Source organism: Fragaria vesca, linkage group LG4 (genome assembly GCF_000184155.1).
Source record: "Fragaria vesca subsp. vesca linkage group LG4, FraVesHawaii_1.0, whole genome shotgun sequence".
NCBI classification, from domain to species: domain Eukaryota; kingdom Viridiplantae; phylum Streptophyta; class Magnoliopsida; order Rosales; family Rosaceae; genus Fragaria; species Fragaria vesca.
In genome coordinates this window covers 18967185-18983613 of record NC_020494.1, presented here as the reverse complement: position 1 = coordinate 18983613, position 16429 = coordinate 18967185, and the positions used below count along the sequence as shown (strand labels likewise).

Genomic DNA, 16429 nt, shown 5'->3' with positions numbered 1-16429 from the left:
CTCTCTCTCTCTCTCTCTCTCTCTCTCTCTCTCATTTTTAGCCAAGCAGAAACTCACACTCATATTTCTCTCATTTCCATTTCTCTCTAAACCAAAACAGAATCTCAAAGCCTTTCACACTCTTTTCTCTCTCAGAAATTCAAAACTTCGAAAAATCAAAATGAAATTCCGATCAATCCGAGCCGAAACGGCGCCGTCTCGCCTGAAGACGACTGCGAAGAAGCTCAGGTCGGAGATGCCGCGCCGGAGAAGAGCTCAGATCTCTCCGATTCTCTACTCGTCTCAGAAACCGAATGCTCATGCTCGCAGTGAGGCCTCGGGTTTCTCTGTGAACTCGACCTCGTGCTCGTTCTTCGGCGGCGAGGTTTCGTGCGAGTCGAGCAGAGTTTCGGTTGGATCGGAGAGCGAGGTGAGGTCGAGCTTGAAGAAGAGGAGCTTCGGCGAAACCGAAGCACCGTCTCGGAAGGTCACTCGGTCGAGCTATGGAGGAAAGGCGGTGAAGAAATCGGCCGCCGGAGACGGCGAGGTTGAGGCGTCTGAGTCGTCGTGCGTGGAGTCTAATTCCGGAGCTGATTTTGGAGGCTTCGTTGAGAGAAAGCTGAAGCTGAAGACTCAGAGCGGAATTTCGAAGATAACTGCAGGTCCTGAAGCAGTTACCAAATCAGAGTCCGATAAGGCCTCACTGGAGTTCAAGGAGCAAGAGGTCATTTCACTCAACTCCGGCGTGCAGTTGTGCTCGGAAGCAACAGTATCAGAGACTAAGACGGTGAAAGACGGCGGTAACAGAGCACCGGAATTTGAATTCGGTGAGAGTTTCGCCGTCTCAAACTCGGAATCGACTATCGAGCAAAGGCCACAGAGCTTTGGATTGGACTCCGATCTCGCTTGCACCGAGCTGTTCTCTTATGACGACGACGACGGCTCCGAGTACTCTTCCAGTCAGACACTCTCGGATTTCCATTCGGAACCTCTCGAGGAGAACTCGGAAATCAACTTCTCCGATTACTCGCCGTCGTTTTTCATCGATTCCGGAAGCCAGTTCTCGCAAGGCTCAGTCGATGACTCACCGTCACCTACTCTCGCCTTCCTCCAAAAATACAGAGAAGAGTTTAGGAGATCAGTCACTGCTTTAGATCTCGACGCAGCGCCACGCGTTAACGAAGCGTACAAGCATGAATCCACAGTAAGATTCATCACATTTGATTTGTGCATTTGTTTATTATAATCACTCGTTAATTACTCGTTAATTTTGTGGTTTTGATTTGATTAGTTTCTTAAGTTCGAAGACGATGAGGTGGAAGAGAGCTATCGGATGCTGAGAAATAGAGAGAGGCTCAAAGTGTATCTGCGTGACTACACCGAGGACTACTCTTCCGAGACGAAGTACGGCGGCCTGATTCATCATCAACGGTCGTACATGGTCCGGTGGATCTGTGAGGTATATTTCAATCAAATATGCACACGATTCAATTAATCGCCGTAGTTTTGTTTTTTGATTTTTTGTGTTCGTGTGTGGGCTTAAATGTGGCACACACTCCTCTACGGTGAGGATATTCTACAACTGTTTTAGCCTCCACTTAGATTTTGCCACGTCAACGTTTGATTGAATGAGCGCACACAGTTAGTACTTTTCCTTTATTCTATTGGCCATCTTCGCGATGCAGGAAAAATAGCCATATGTAGAGGATCCTTCTTAGCTTGTCCACATACAATATCATTTATTAAGTGTGTTTGGAGAAGGCGGTGACGATTTTTCTCGTTTTATTCGGGTCCATCTTCGCTTTCATAGTTACAGAGATATCCAACAGTTATTTTGAAGACGACATGGCCATGATTTATTAATGGCACACGTGGCATTTAAATTTCATTGATTTTCTGATTATTGGATTGTTATGGTAAAAAATAGCTGGAGCTAGGATTTGGCTGGGGGGGGGGGGGGGCTGTAAATTGCATAAGTTTCACATGGCACCTGACAGTGTGCAACCAAGAGAGTAATTGTGCTTTGGTTATGTCCCATCATAAATTTCTATTTAATGCTCAAATTCAAGGTGCAGGCATTTCCTTATTGGGCTGTGAATTTATGATAGCAATGCTTCTGCTTTCTGCTTTTGTGGGTAGTAAGAGTATGACTTTTTGACATAGAGACCACCATGAAGATAGTGGGTGTGTGTGTGTGTGTGTGTGGGTAGCTGAGTGTCATTTGTGTTGCTCATAATGTGTTTGTTAAATTGCCTGACTGGGTTACAACTACAGGTATCTACTGCAACTGGACTACAGCAGGAGACCAAGTTTCTAGGTGTGAACCTCCTGGACCGATTTTTAAGCAAAGGATTTTTCAAGAGCAAAAGGATACTTCAGATTGTTGGAATTGCCTGTCTAACATTGGCCACCAGGATAGAAGAAAATCAGCCCTACAACAGGTACATATATTCTCAAACTTTGTATATTGTCTGATTTGTCTCGTTCCTTATAAACTTGATGATATGGCGCTTTTAGTCATTTTTTGTTATTAAGGAAATTCAGTTCCTTCTGTAAATTACTTATCTGAAAAAGAATTAAGAAGGAAAACTAGCTTGGAGTCAGAGCTCAAAGTCACAGCTTACAGTTGTTAAATTACTTATACAATAACAATTAAAATTGAGACAGGCAAATCAGTACTCATAATTGTTGCCTTCTATTTCACCTATCTGATCGCCTTTTCAGTGTGCGGGAAAAGTGTTTCTATGTAGGAAGCAATGTGTACAGCAGATGTGAAGTGGTGGCAATGGAATGGCTAGTGCTTGAGGTCCTCAACTTTCAATGCTTTCTGCCCACCAGCTATAACTTCTTATGGTAAATCTCAGCCTACTTGTTTATCATCTAAATTAGATAAACCGGCGCTGCTTCTGTTGCAATCAACACATGGCATAATGTGACACTCATGATCTTATCTGTTCTTTCAATCTATATTAGGTTTAATCTATTTTTCTTCCTTTATTGTTTCTTGGTTGTGAGGTTCTTGCCATCTTTATTCCACAACTATTACTAATGCACAACTCAAAAATATGTATAGGTTCTACCTGCAAGCTGCTGAAGCTGATGAAGAGGTAGAGACAAGGGCCAAGTACCTGGCAGTGCTACAGCTATCGGACCCTGGACAATTATGTTATTGGCCCTCAACAGTTGCAGCTGCAGTCGTCATGCTGGCTTCTTTAGAAGGAAATGATGCTTCACGCCAACAAGTCATGGATGTAAGAACCAACATAACTTTTAACTATATCAACAATCAAAGAGCCTGTGGGAATGGAGCTACTTGAGCTGCCTAATATAAAAGTATCAAAAGCATCGACTGGCCTGTATCTATTTTTCTCTTTTCATGGACCTAATTCTCTTTAAGTTTCATACATCATGCTGTATCTAGTGTTATATGAGGCATTATGCTACCATGAATAATATATCTAGATTCTCATTAATGTGATCTTGTGGTTTTGCAGACTCATATGAGAACAGATGATGATGCTTTCATGCTACCTGAATGCTTGAAGGTATGGACAAAAAAAAAAAAAAAAATAACTATTCAGACGTCTCTTATTACATTTTCATTTCTCAATTAAGTCACTAGGATATTAGGGTTGTAAATCGACTATTATGCCTGGTACTTTAGTATATTTTCAATTGGTTGATAGATGCCTGATGGTCTTTTATATTTAACAGAGCCTAGAGTGGTTGTTGAGGTTTGTTTAATAGCACACTAAGATGCAAAGGCACCCCGACATCAATATTCTGATTTCTGACTTTACCCTCAAGCCACGCCAGATGACTCTACTAAGGCCTGGTCTCTAGGTAAAACATATCTGATTCTTTTGTCAATAATAGGACACTGCTGCTAGATTTACACATTTCTTAAAAGTTGTAGGCAGAGTATGTACATTTTGATGGCCTGCGAAGGACCATAGGCGGATTGAAACTGTTATGTGTTGAATAGTTCATCAGTGCTCGATGACTACTCATTACAAAATTACAAGATAGTTCACGAAAACAAAGTTTCCATCGGTGTTATGTTTTGCTTAAAGGAGATGTCTTAAGTTCTGCTGTTTTGTAGCATGTATCATCTATCATATACTGGCTGCTTTGCTATGATGTAAAGCGATGATACTAGTTTCAGTGATAGAAATAGTGATATTTTGCATGTCTATGTTATAAAGGCATTAAAATCTCAACCATGCCACCTAAAGTTTTGAAAGCTGGTATGTCTTTTGCGATCAAAGGAGTCAGCTTTACTCTTCTGCAACCATTTGTGAATATTAACATGTCCTATAATTTTCCCCACTAGAATAGGTACCCTTTTTGTTTTATTGCAAGGTGTTCGTCTTTGAATTTGAAAGTGTAAGCATGATGTGCATCCTCTTTGTTGTCGTCCAGTCCTTTTGTAGGTGAAAGTATTTGCTCACTAATGAGCAGATTATGGATAGGTGCAGCCAGCGACCATTTCACCACGCTCCCTTTCTTCATTTTCCTCTAGGTCCAACCATCATTTTTTTTTTCGTTCAAGTTTCAATATTACCACTCATCCCGCGTAGCCTTTCTCTCTCAAGAACCTCTCCAGTCATTCTTTGAGTCTCATTAGCATTTGCACTAGCTCTGTTGGAAATTACTAAAGCCATGTCCATGATTGCACAAGTTAAACAGTTTCTTGCTCTTTCTTTACTTCCTTTCCTGAATCTAGTGAAGCCTTAGCCTCTGATTCCATAACCTCATAGTTTCATACTGATATATGAAGCTCAAATCTAATGCCAAGCGATTTTACTGCAACTAAAACCATAAGTATGACCTTATGCTTTAACAACGGCTGTGGCCGTACAACAGACAATCTATGGAGTCTATGATCCCTTGTATGTAACATAGAAGATATATGATACAGAAAATTGAACATATTTCATTCGTCTTTAGAGAAATCAAAATTAAAAATTAAAAGATCAAGACCAAAAAATCGAAAGGAGTCATACAAGTCCAGTATTAGTGTCATCAGCAGATTTTGTTTGAACTACTGGAGGCTCATTTCCAGACGGTTCATCAAGATGGTTCTGTGCATAGTCATCGATGATCGATGTCCTCTGCCTCAGCATGGTCTGCTGTTTCTCCTCCTCTGCCCTTACAACCTTCTCCTTGGTTTTCGTGGTGACATCCTCAGTAGCCTTTGCAAATGCTCCCAGTGCAGTCGAAACCCACGAAGCTCCACTCCATACATAAGGGTTGCTCAAGATAGCAGATCCTGCACTGCTTGCCTTCTGCTCAGCAACAGCAAACACAGTTTTTGTCTTTTCGGAGACCAAGAACCGTTCATCCATCTGTTTCACCTTCTCATTGACAACATCTTTTCCCATGCTTAGCTTCTCCATCAGACCGATCTTCTGATCAATGGTAGCAACTGTGGCCGATGCCTTGGACGACAAGTTATGCTGCTCGTCGAATGCTTTTGCCTTGCTAATGGCATACTTTCCCAAGACGAAACCCTTGGCAACAATAGTGCTGACCACATCTTCTGCCTTCTCTACAGCAGAACTAGTTACTGCTGGCCTTTTCAACTACAAAAAGGAATACACATAGTAAGAAACAATTTTGTCCTTGCAATTCAAAGACTAAACCAAACATGAAATTGACTCATGTGAAAGCATCACAAAACTGAAAGGTTGAATGATAAGTACAACTATTTATGTACGTATGTCGCTTATGTATTGTAACCGTACGCATTGCTTAAGATATACCGGGCTTGATGGGATGAGAGCTTCCGGCGGCAGCTGGTACTCCTTAGCAGGTGCAATAGTGACGGGCATATTAGCTATGGTGGCTCCCTGAATTGATATCAGACAAGACACTTAGTAGTAAAACTGAACAATTCGGAACCAATCTACTGCAGCAGGCCTTGTCATGCATCGACATATTCCGAGCAACAAATGAACAGCATTGTCAAAAATGAACATACCGTCAGGAGAAGCGCTGTATCTGCACCTTGTGCATCGTTAAAGGTGACATAAGAAAGCTGGGTGTGTTCGGTTTCACTAACAAAAGATCACCACAAAAATGTGAGAATGACTGAAAGCTAGTTACACTGTCACCATGTAAACAAACAATGTTCACCTTTGCATTTCAACGTATTTGATTTTTCCAGAGAATGAAAAGAAATCTCTGATTTCTTTGGCGGAAACAGTTCTCGCAATGTTGCCAACTTTAATCGTCTTTACCTTTAAAACCATATGAAGTTTGAGTCATATTCTTATGCATATGCTTTGATGTTCTAGTCCATTTTAGAAGTTAGAACATAGTCGTAACACAAAAGGTGTAATTTTCTCACATCCGAAACATTGATGGTGGTGCTGTTCGGTGTGACAGCTGACTGTGGAGCTTCTCCGATCCCCTGGTTTACATTGTCCAACGGAGCCTGCAATGAAACATTTCGGTTGATTACATGGAAGCAACAATCTCTAGAGTAACAAAGAGGAGGAGATGCAGTTTAGATCTTGACTTGTAAAATCAAAAGGAAAAGGACAACATAAATGCAATGCAACATCTTCAATAATTGAAGATTTATCAAACCCTCATTCATGTTGGACGCAACAATAATCTCCAAACAACAAAGCCAAACATGTACATTAGCTCCAACACCATAACCGAATAGATATTCAATCAATCAAATTTATGTCTGAATACCAATCGATCCAATATAAAGAAATTTGAGAACTATATGTGTATGTTCTCTAATGAGAAAACTTACCGACATTTGGATTGAGAATGAATGGCAGTAATTTTTGTTTGAAAGGGCAATGAGAATTGCAGTAAATTCTTTGTTCTCGTTGATCTTGATTTCCTGGATTTATGTTTGCATTTTCTCTCGGCGGTAAATTCGCTTATCGCGTTTTGGTTGTTGATTTTGGGCTTTCAATTCAGCAACTCCAACTCTCTTTTATTTTTCTTTTACTCTTTCGATTTAATAGATAAGTTACTTCTTATATTCATAAGTTTTCATTATAATCTTAATAGAATCATATAAAAAACTAATAATACATAAAAAATCGTTTACTTATTCGGTCGATTGTAATTATATTATCTTCAAAGACTTTACTTTTACCCGAATAGTGACATGGACACTAAAATATACACAATTATGATTTCATTAGAAGAGCACAGTCATGATGCTTGTAGGACTTTATTGACAGATTGTATAAAACCCGACATATGACGTAACTTGTCTTTTAGCGATTGTTTTAGCAATATATTTTCCTTTACTATAAAAAAAGAAAAGAAAAAGAAGAGCATATTTCATCTATGTAAACAACATGTGTAAAACATAAATGGGCATATAACAGTAAAGTACCATTTCAAGGTATTTTGTGACTTTAAAATGTTGGTGCAAAAACAAAAGGACCAAAGCAAAATACTCGAGGGGCATGGACTACTTTTCCAATCAAGAAGCCGCAAATCTATTAGCCTATGGTTATGAGTAATGACCATGCCAAACAAATATAAAAGAGCAAAAGTTGTTCATCCATGTGCATCATGTACACAATACAGCAACACACTTAGTCACACTTGTCACATAATGACATATTTCAGGCTTTCAGCCAAGCCACAACCATAAGAATACATAAACAAAAATTGTTGCCGTAATTTAAAGTGAGAGGGCCATGACTCATGAGTCATGAGGAACATGAGGGCCATGACAGTAGTGGCAAACCTATCAATCTCCGGCGGCCAATAACAAAGAAACACAAAAGGCTGATATACATTCCCATCAAGAATATGACCCTCAATGTATAGCTTAGCAAAGCATCAACTGAAAAGTTATATAGTTCAATAGTGCTCCGGAGCCGGAACATTTCATTTTTCAAGTATTTTCAGATCTTTTACTTTGTAAAAGTTATATTAGCCATGAGAAAATCTAAAGAATCATACATTATCAACATCCAGGCATTTGCACAAGAATGAAGTGAATAATCTCATGCTGTACAACTTCAAACACTTATATGAGAAAATGTGGCAACTTAGATGATACAGTAGCTGTGGTTTTATGGTTTTAATCGTTGAATATAAACCGAGAATATCAAGGACAGACAAAAGGGGCAAAAACAATATCAAGGATCTCATTTGGGGATCAACAGAAAGGAGACCTGTGAGGGATGCCTTTCCTCTTGTGCAAATGCCTCCTTGGCTTCAGGGCTGAACTCACCCAAACATTCATGTCCTCAGACGAGAGAGAGGATTCCATTTCACTCATATATGTTTCCGAACAGTTATTCCCCTGAGGTGAAAAACCACCACATTCTGGAATTCCAAAGGTGATGAAATCTTGACTTTTGTGTTTAGGCTTCACTGATTCTACAGAGGCCTGGAAAAGTTTAATCACATGAATGATCACTGAGATTGATGAACAATGTAAGTATAGGATTGAGTTTAAAATTTGGGAACCATCTTAATTACCTTACAAGCAATGGAGCAGAAGCGATTTGGCATGTCTTGTAGATATCTCCCACAAACATCACAAGCAGAACCAAACTTTGCTTTTGTTGATGGTTTGGCATCCTTGGACATTGGACGAGGATTTAGATGCACAGCCTTGTCACCATTGATTTTATATGTCTGTAGAACATCAAGTTGTCAGTATTTGAGATAAGAACACTCAATTCTTTTGTATAATGTAATTTTAGGAGGAACCAAAAACCTGAAAAAGAAAGTAGGCTAGAAAATGATCCTGACAACATAACTATGTGATGTTGATCAAGCAAGTATACTAGATTTCAGCTAAGAGCAAGACCAACACTGTATGATAAACAGAGTAGATGGATTTATGACTCTGACAAACTGAAGTGCGTTCAAAATGAACATAATCAATTGTTCCTTTTGATTTGTACTCTTAATTGAAGCTTCAAACCATGTTTCCTTCGTCTGAAAACTTCATTAACTACTGAAAATAGATGGACTTTAATGTAAGATTTCAATTACAAGGTTTACAATCACAACACCCTGAAATCGATTTAAGAAATAAAAAATTAAGCTAGCATATCTGTGATTGATGCTATGATCAGAGAAAAGAGTGGAAAGCTTCATCAGACAGCCAGATCAAAAATCATAGTGTAACTAAGCTGATGACTATATTGATATAAATAGATTACTAGACACAATGAAACAATGAAACATACACAATTAATAACAAACCAGACGCATTTTCATCTAGTATGCTAATCAATAACTTGATAGGAAGTCCATTATTGAAGATAACGAGCAAGAGAGATACCTGAATTCTAGCACAATCGACATGCTTCTGGATTTCTTGAAGGCGAATTACATCATGATATACATATTTGCAGATTTGAAGCTTTGTATGGTGACAATGAGCTTTCATACAGTGCCTACAGAGCCGGAGATTACAGTCAATGCAAAAGACATTCTTCTCATTTTTGCGAAGATCTTGATGAACACCACAGGAACCAAAGAATTTGCTATGCAAAAGAGTATCAAGCCAATCTGATTTCTTTGTCTTTTTAGATAGTTCACAGCCTACCTACAACAGTACACAACCAACGCATCCACTTCAAATAGCAAGAACATTTCAAACAATAAACACCACTACCAAATCCATCAACAAACTTTATCACCATTCAAGATTCAATTTTGATTGTCAGGACTTCAAAAACACAAAACCCACAATCACAAAATCACAAATTCATCAGTTTAAACTAAAATTCAAGCACAGAAACCAATGTAACTTCACACAGTCAATCTCACAAACACAATCTTGACACATTCCTAGCATCAATCCACTTCCAAATTCCACAACTATCCAATCAAACACACAAGACCCACAATCAAAGATCACAACTTTCATCATTTCTAAATCAAAACCACAATCCAAAAACTACTGCACAGAAACCAATGAAACATCATCCAATAAAAAAAAAAAACACTTAACAACCATCCAAATTCTCACCATTCTTGAACTCACTAACGAACTGGGTCTGCTGGGATTGCAGTAACTGATACAACAACAGACAAAAGATGAAGAATTTGCAGAAAAGTCCAGATGGGTTGTGAGCAAAGTTGAGAAAAGAAGATGAGAAGTGACAGAGATTTTGAGTAGTCACTAAAGTTATAAAAGAGCTGTCTCCAATTTTCTCTCTCTCTCGCTTAATTATTATTGGAATAAAAAAAATAACAAAACTATCCGCGGGAAGCTTAATGCTTGTTAACCGTCGGATCAAACTCAAACGTAATCAGACGGTGTGTAAATTTAGCTAATTATTGCAGATAATAAATTAATAAAATAACAAGGTGAGTGGGTATTTTCTTGCGTGGGGCCCGGTGCCGCAAACCCTAATTTTGTAAAAGGTGAGTGGTAAGTCTCCTTTTCCCGCCGAAATAAGCGGGATTTTCGGAGATGTTTTCTTGTGTCTAATTTAATTTTTTTTGTTTCCTTTTATATTTTGTTGCTATTAATAAGCGTTCTTTGACTTAAGTCGTGTTTTGGTAATTGCTGGGTATTATTACATTTAAAGTTTCTTGGTGTAAATTTGGTTTATCGAAAAAATCTTGGTTCAAGGAATGTTGGTTTTTCGAAATGGGTAAACTTTAAGTCTGTCTTTGACTTTATATGGCCAAATCTTTTTATTTATTGAAAACAGAAAAGATGTCTAGAATTTTATTAGCAAGTTGTTTAAAGATTACCTGAATCGACTCCGACGACAAATTATTTGTCTGATCAATACTCTAGAATTTGTTTAATTTGATCGACGGCTAGAGAAAACTACATAAAAATATAAGTTAAATCCGTTACAACAAATTCAACTCAGGACGGCGAAAAGAGAGTAAAACGATATATATAAAAGGATGTGAAATCCACACATCTTTTTTTCTTTTTTGATTAATACATTCACAAAAAGACAAAGTTTGAGTCACTAAAAAACAAAATTTAAGTTACCAAAAAAAAAAAATGATGTGTGGATTTCAATTTAAAGTGTGTGGATTTCATATCCTTATATAAAATATATTATAAAGTAGACCAACATAAATTTTGCATAAATCGAATCTCATCTCCTTTCTACATCAAAGTGATTTAAAGAGTCTAGGAGAAATGTTGTACGTTAAAAAAATATTTTTCGATGGAATATTTTTGTTGTCACATTAAAAATATGAAAGACATGAGAGCTTGCCCGAGTGAAAAGAAAAAAGAAAAAGGAAAAAAGGAAGAAGCAAATTCATAACCGCCAACTCAGAACCATCTTTTCTACAAGACTAGCCCCGATCAGCATATGCCTATGAGTATATGGTAATTACCTCTTCCATGATATAGAGTTGAATCAGTTGATCGTTATATAAATGAAATCTTAATGAAACTATATTTGTTATTCACATTGGTGTTCTGAATTATCAGGTAACCCTTTGTGTGTCAAAATTGGATAACTAGATTTGTACTATAACACCACATCATGTTCTAGCCAAAATGAGGATACCAGATAATGGGTTTCTCTAGCTTATGCTGTCCTAAACACTATATATGCAATGCACCCCTTTGTTGCTCTAACTCATAATTTCGGCACCTCGATTTCCAACTTGGTTAGTTGAGGTTTCTTGAGCAGAACGCTTCGGCCCGAGTGAAGCTGAACCTGATATGTGGAAAAGAAATGTGCTTTCCTTATTTGAACTAATCATAATGTAGATGATGTTTCCGCCTTTTGCATCTATTGATGTACCAACTGGCATGTTTCTGGAGTCCCATGCCTATCAACACCTTGAGGCTTGTCAGCATAACATAGGTCATTGCAAAGAGGACAAGAATCCAAAAGAGTTTCCATGGTAAGGGACTGTGCGGAAGGTGTGCAGCATATACTGGAGTAAGCACTCGGATGACCTAAAACGAAGAGCACAATACAGATAAGAATGATGGTATATTTTCTAACAACCATTAATAGTCACAAGCAGAATTGAACACTATAATCTGTTCAAGAAAACTCCATTTCAGCTGCCTGTTCATGTTCTCATCTAGATGGATTACGTACAGTGACTGCATTCTTAATTTCAGCACATCTAAAATCTTATCTCAGCAAGTAGAGAACTTTTCAATATAGCATTTCCAAGTTGATTAATTGTGCAATGATTTTAAATGCAAGGTTAAAGGCCCGACTCATAACCCATGGTTTACAACATTGTCCTGAATTCTCACTACAGACAAACAGATAGATGTTACCAACCATATAAAGTAAGCAATGTCTTGAAACAATGCAACTAATGTGAAGAAAAGTCATACAAGTAGCTTACCACGCAGGCAGGTGCTAGAGGAATAAATGTGAGATTCTTCTTTGCAGCCTCTGGTTGTATATTTAAAGTCTAAGGAGAAGAAAACAAAGGTCAGTTTTCTAAATCACAAATATCCAAAGGAAAGATAGCACTTGTTGTTTTATGTAGTAATGATCCTTATCAATATGTTTATATATGGTTCACTGTAAAGCAACAAAACAATCTCAAGAGTAACAACGCAAAAATGTGCATGCATTGCATGTATGTGCATTTGCTATCAATGGAAGTGCTGTGAACTTAAAGTACTTCGACCAAGACAGAGATTGAGCAGCCCAAAAATGTGGAAAGCATCTATACTTAACTGAAATTTTAGTATTGATCATAGAGCCACCCAATTCCAAACCACATCAAACCTTATCCTCAACCTTCACATTCCTACCAAGAAGGATGCATATCTAAGATCAACCACAAAACTTATTTGTGAAGAACAAGAACCTACTAGGCTCAAAATATAAATAATAAGACATTTATTGGACATTAGTAGCCGAATTACGTGTACTTTCCTGGCGTACAAAACATGGTCTCATCTATGATTTCAAGCTAAGTTAGTTTACATCCAAACTATGCCTAGAGTAAGCATATACTACTGCAGTGTGATCTCACCGCAGACTGTTAAACTCTGTTTCAGTACAGGTTCATACCTTATTCCTCTGCACTCATTGGTATATTATCTAAACATACAAAATTTTGCTGAACGGATCTAAACTGAATAAGTATTATAAGAAAGCTATCCACACAATGAACAAAACATTACCTGCTTGCATAGGTCTTCAAGAAACTCAGAGTATGCAATGGGCTTTATGTCATTGAACTTAGCAATGAACGAGTGCTTTACGATATCAATAATCATTTCACAGACAAATACCAACCCAGCGTTCTGCAAAATCCAAATGTTAACACTTTCCCAACAAATGTTTACTGGGATAGAATAAAGTTTCTTTCTAAAAGAATAACTTCCCACAAAAATGCTTGGAGAAACTTACAAAAAGAAAATTCTCAAACCAGGGACCCTCAGCCTCCAGAATATTTTGAGCTAGGATGAATATGATAAAAGCAGAAATGTGGAATCTCTCTATTGAATCTGGTCACAAGCAAAAAATAAAATAAATCTAAAGGATTTAAGACCATCTGAATGATTAAAAGGACACAGAACCACATCTAGTTTAATTCATATAGAGGCTATAAGCCAATAATAATAAGAAAACTCACCAAAGTATACGAGACTATGAATGTTTTCCTTACTGTATCGCTTAAATACATTGCTTTTTATCTCAGCAAAGTTATTGGACACCAGCAAAGCAAACAAGGCATTATTGTGAGCAACAATGCAGGTTGACAAAGTAATTGCCTGAGCTAAGAGGATAAATGAATGAATAAGTATGTAGAGTCAAGGATCACAATGACATTGAAGGGAAAATAATAGAACAAAATCTTAAATTTCCAAAGTAAGGATATTTGAGGCAGTCACAGCTAAAGCCTGGTCACAAGTAAATCTCCAAATCCAGAATCCAATGTTTTCTGTTGGACAACTAGCAAGTCCGTCTGCTGAGTTAAATAGTGTTTGCAATACATCTCCATTGAAACTCTGACATAGTTTGTCAAATATCTGTATGGAGGAGCAAGAATCAGTAATGAATGGGTGTCAGCTAAAACACTGTAACAAGAAGTATCAAACTAAGAGACTGACTTTCCCCGGGTTCCCGGGGGGGGGGGGGGGGGCCGGGGGGGGGGGGGGCGGGGGGGGGGGGGGGGTCCTAAAAGACTGATATTAGAGCAACCACCCATTGTCTGTTCATCATAAGTGAACCATTCTACATGAATGAGTGAGATAGGCAGCATATTACAATAAGCCAGACTATTTGACCCTTGATTTTGGTAATAACCTTTCATTAGTCAGTGTACAAATTGTTTACGTCAAATTTTCGTTTTTTCATCTCTTTTGCTTTTTGTAAGTCTTAACTTTAAAGTATAGAATAAGTAATTGTTTATAGACACTGCTAGCAATGCTTAAAAAAGCATCTCTGAGTTATATTTTACTCCTGGCTGAGGCCGCCAGCCTTCTAAAAGGGTCAAATACAGAAATATCTAGATTTCGGAAGAAGGAAAAGAACTCAACGAGGATATAACATAAATTAGATCATAGTTCATAATCTCTGTTACCTCCAACACATTGTACACAACATACAGTTTGATTGTTCCTTGACCACGAATCATGTGATATATTAAGCTGATATCTGAAACAACCAAATGAAAAGATTAAAAAGACCAGTTAGTACAGTGATCTGATATTTTTCTAATTGAGGGAATTGGGATCAAATTCTAATAATTCCCGCTCACTGGCTACTATATTAGATGTTCATGAAAAATTTATACTACTCATTTTGGGAAAAGCACATATTAAGTTCTTACAAACCTGTTCGCTCCAAAAGAATGACACCACAAGCCATTATCGTAAAACACCCAAAATCAGACAGCTCTGCTGCAGATGGCCTCTTAAACTGCCTGCCACAAGTATGCTCAGGTTTTGTTGTAAATTTCACAATTCTTATCATTTAACCATGAAACAGACCCAAGAGCACAATGACAACTGAATTCACAACACTGCTTCGAGCTCAAAAGCACCCAAATTTTACTAAAATATTGAAGCAAGGAAAATACTGACCTCCTTGTACGCACAAGTCTCCAAAGGGTCATCAAAATTCTTGTCGGCATGATAGTCAACAACGAGAGAAACGAATCAAGACACACGAAAAAGCCAACATCAATCAGCTGCAACAAGACTTTGGTCATTAGCCACACTCTAAAATCAAACTTTCATACACACATTTGCTTTTCTAGCTGCTAAAGTTTACCAATTCACATCTCCAAGGTAAGCGAAAGATGGTATCGTAAACCCTCTCTCTTTCTTTCTCATTGCCAAGAGTTGTTGTGCTCCGCAGCGAATTCCCATTAGACATTTCTTCCATGAAGTACCTCAGTGGAGACTTGTCCACTGAAAATATATCTGACCCAAAATTTAAATAAAACATTAACCAATTGTTATGAAACAAAGATGAACATACACACATTGTATGAGTGAAAAGACTAAAAGACCCACAGTTCGGATCTTCGGTCATGACTCGCTGCCAATCCAACGACTCCGTCGTCTGCAATTTCGGAACCAAATTGCCGTTCGGCTTAGCCGCCGCCGCCTCCACGGCGCTGTCCTCTTTGGCATTGGCCTCACCTTCCAAACTACCACCACCAGACGGCGTCGTTTCGTCAACAACCGCTCCTCCGGCGCCGGCATTGACAGTCCTCTGCCTCAATTCCGCGGCGCCAAAACTGTTCTGGTCGGTGACGACCTCCGTCGCGACGGAGCACAGCACCGTCTGGCTGAAATTGAATTCCAATCCGTTAACCACGGCGCCGTCGTCGTCGTCCGCGACGGCGGTGGGGCTCTCCGGGATGGAGCAGTTGGCGACGGCGGCGGTCCTCTTCTTCTTCTTCCTGCGCTTTCTTCGCGGCGTTGCGGGTGTTTGATCGGCGGCGCCGTGCGATCGGATTGGATCTGAGTTGGATCGGTAGAAGAGTCCGGCTTCTTCTTCTTCCTGGACGGAGCTGTTTCTGCTGAGAATCTCGTAGGAGAGATTCCGGCCGCCCGATCTCAACGCCATGAAGGACTTCAGAGCTTCACGGCTGCCCTAGACTTTATCGGAGATTCATCTCGGAAATTTGAGTGAAGGAAAAGAATGAATAAATGAAAGAATGACACTCTGGTTTTCTTCTCCTGATTGGTTTCGTCCAGTTTCCTGTCACCCTTTGTCACTGCATACAATCATACGACATGTCGCGTGGAAATATGAGTTACTCATTCGTTAGTTTTGGGCAACTCATTATTTGATTTCAACATAAATGCAGTAATTAATTTTCATTAGAAATGGGTGTTACCACCGTGAGAATCAATTTTCTATATGTGACTATATCAATATACTTTGTATTTTCTTGATGTTATAAGAAGATTTTTTTGTTGCTGTAATCAACAAGATTTATACTTCGATTTACCATAATTTTTAATGTATATAAAAAGAAAAGGGTAAACTGCAAAAAAATACCTGAATTTTGA

At 38.5% G+C, this 16429-nt stretch overlaps 4 protein-coding genes across 4 annotated transcripts; 1 reads left to right on the top strand and 3 right to left on the bottom strand.

The window, feature by feature from the left end:
• Positions 1–160: 160 nt before the first annotated feature.
• On the top strand, positions 161–4014 carry LOC101301193 (cyclin-SDS-like). The gene is made up of 7 exons (XM_004298448.1): positions 161–1183; positions 1271–1438; positions 2254–2420; positions 2704–2832; positions 3053–3230; positions 3474–3524; positions 3694–4014. Exons 1-7 carry the CDS (start codon positions 161–163, stop codon positions 3721–3723), a joined length of 1746 nt encoding a protein of 581 aa, XP_004298496.1. The 3' UTR covers positions 3724–4014.
• A 965-nt stretch (positions 4015–4979) lies between these two features.
• LOC101300908 lies at positions 4980–6757 on the bottom strand. The gene is made up of 6 exons (XM_004298447.1): positions 6752–6757; positions 6332–6418; positions 6118–6221; positions 5963–6038; positions 5745–5831; positions 4980–5564 (listed from the first exon to the last, which is right to left on the bottom strand). Exons 1-6 carry the CDS (start codon positions 6755–6757, stop codon positions 4980–4982), a joined length of 945 nt encoding a protein of 314 aa, XP_004298495.1.
• Positions 6758–7910: 1153 nt separating this feature from the next.
• On the bottom strand, positions 7911–10139 carry LOC101313404. The gene is made up of 4 exons (XM_004297365.1): positions 9962–10139; positions 9269–9535; positions 8455–8613; positions 7911–8362 (listed from the first exon to the last, which is right to left on the bottom strand). Exons 1-4 carry the CDS (start codon positions 9962–9964, stop codon positions 8129–8131), a joined length of 663 nt encoding a protein of 220 aa, XP_004297413.1. The 5' UTR covers positions 9965–10139; the 3' UTR covers positions 7911–8128.
• A 1204-nt stretch (positions 10140–11343) lies between these two features.
• On the bottom strand, positions 11344–15980 carry LOC101313109 (protein POLLEN DEFECTIVE IN GUIDANCE 1-like). Its single transcript, XM_004297364.1, has 11 exons — positions 15422–15980; positions 15177–15328; positions 14987–15093; positions 14738–14826; positions 14485–14558; positions 13780–13930; positions 13534–13701; positions 13308–13405; positions 13079–13201; positions 12286–12354; positions 11344–11878 (listed from the first exon to the last, which is right to left on the bottom strand). Exons 1-11 carry the CDS (start codon positions 15978–15980, stop codon positions 11672–11674), a joined length of 1797 nt encoding a protein of 598 aa, XP_004297412.1. The 3' UTR covers positions 11344–11671.
• Positions 15981–16429: the final 449 nt, after the last annotated feature.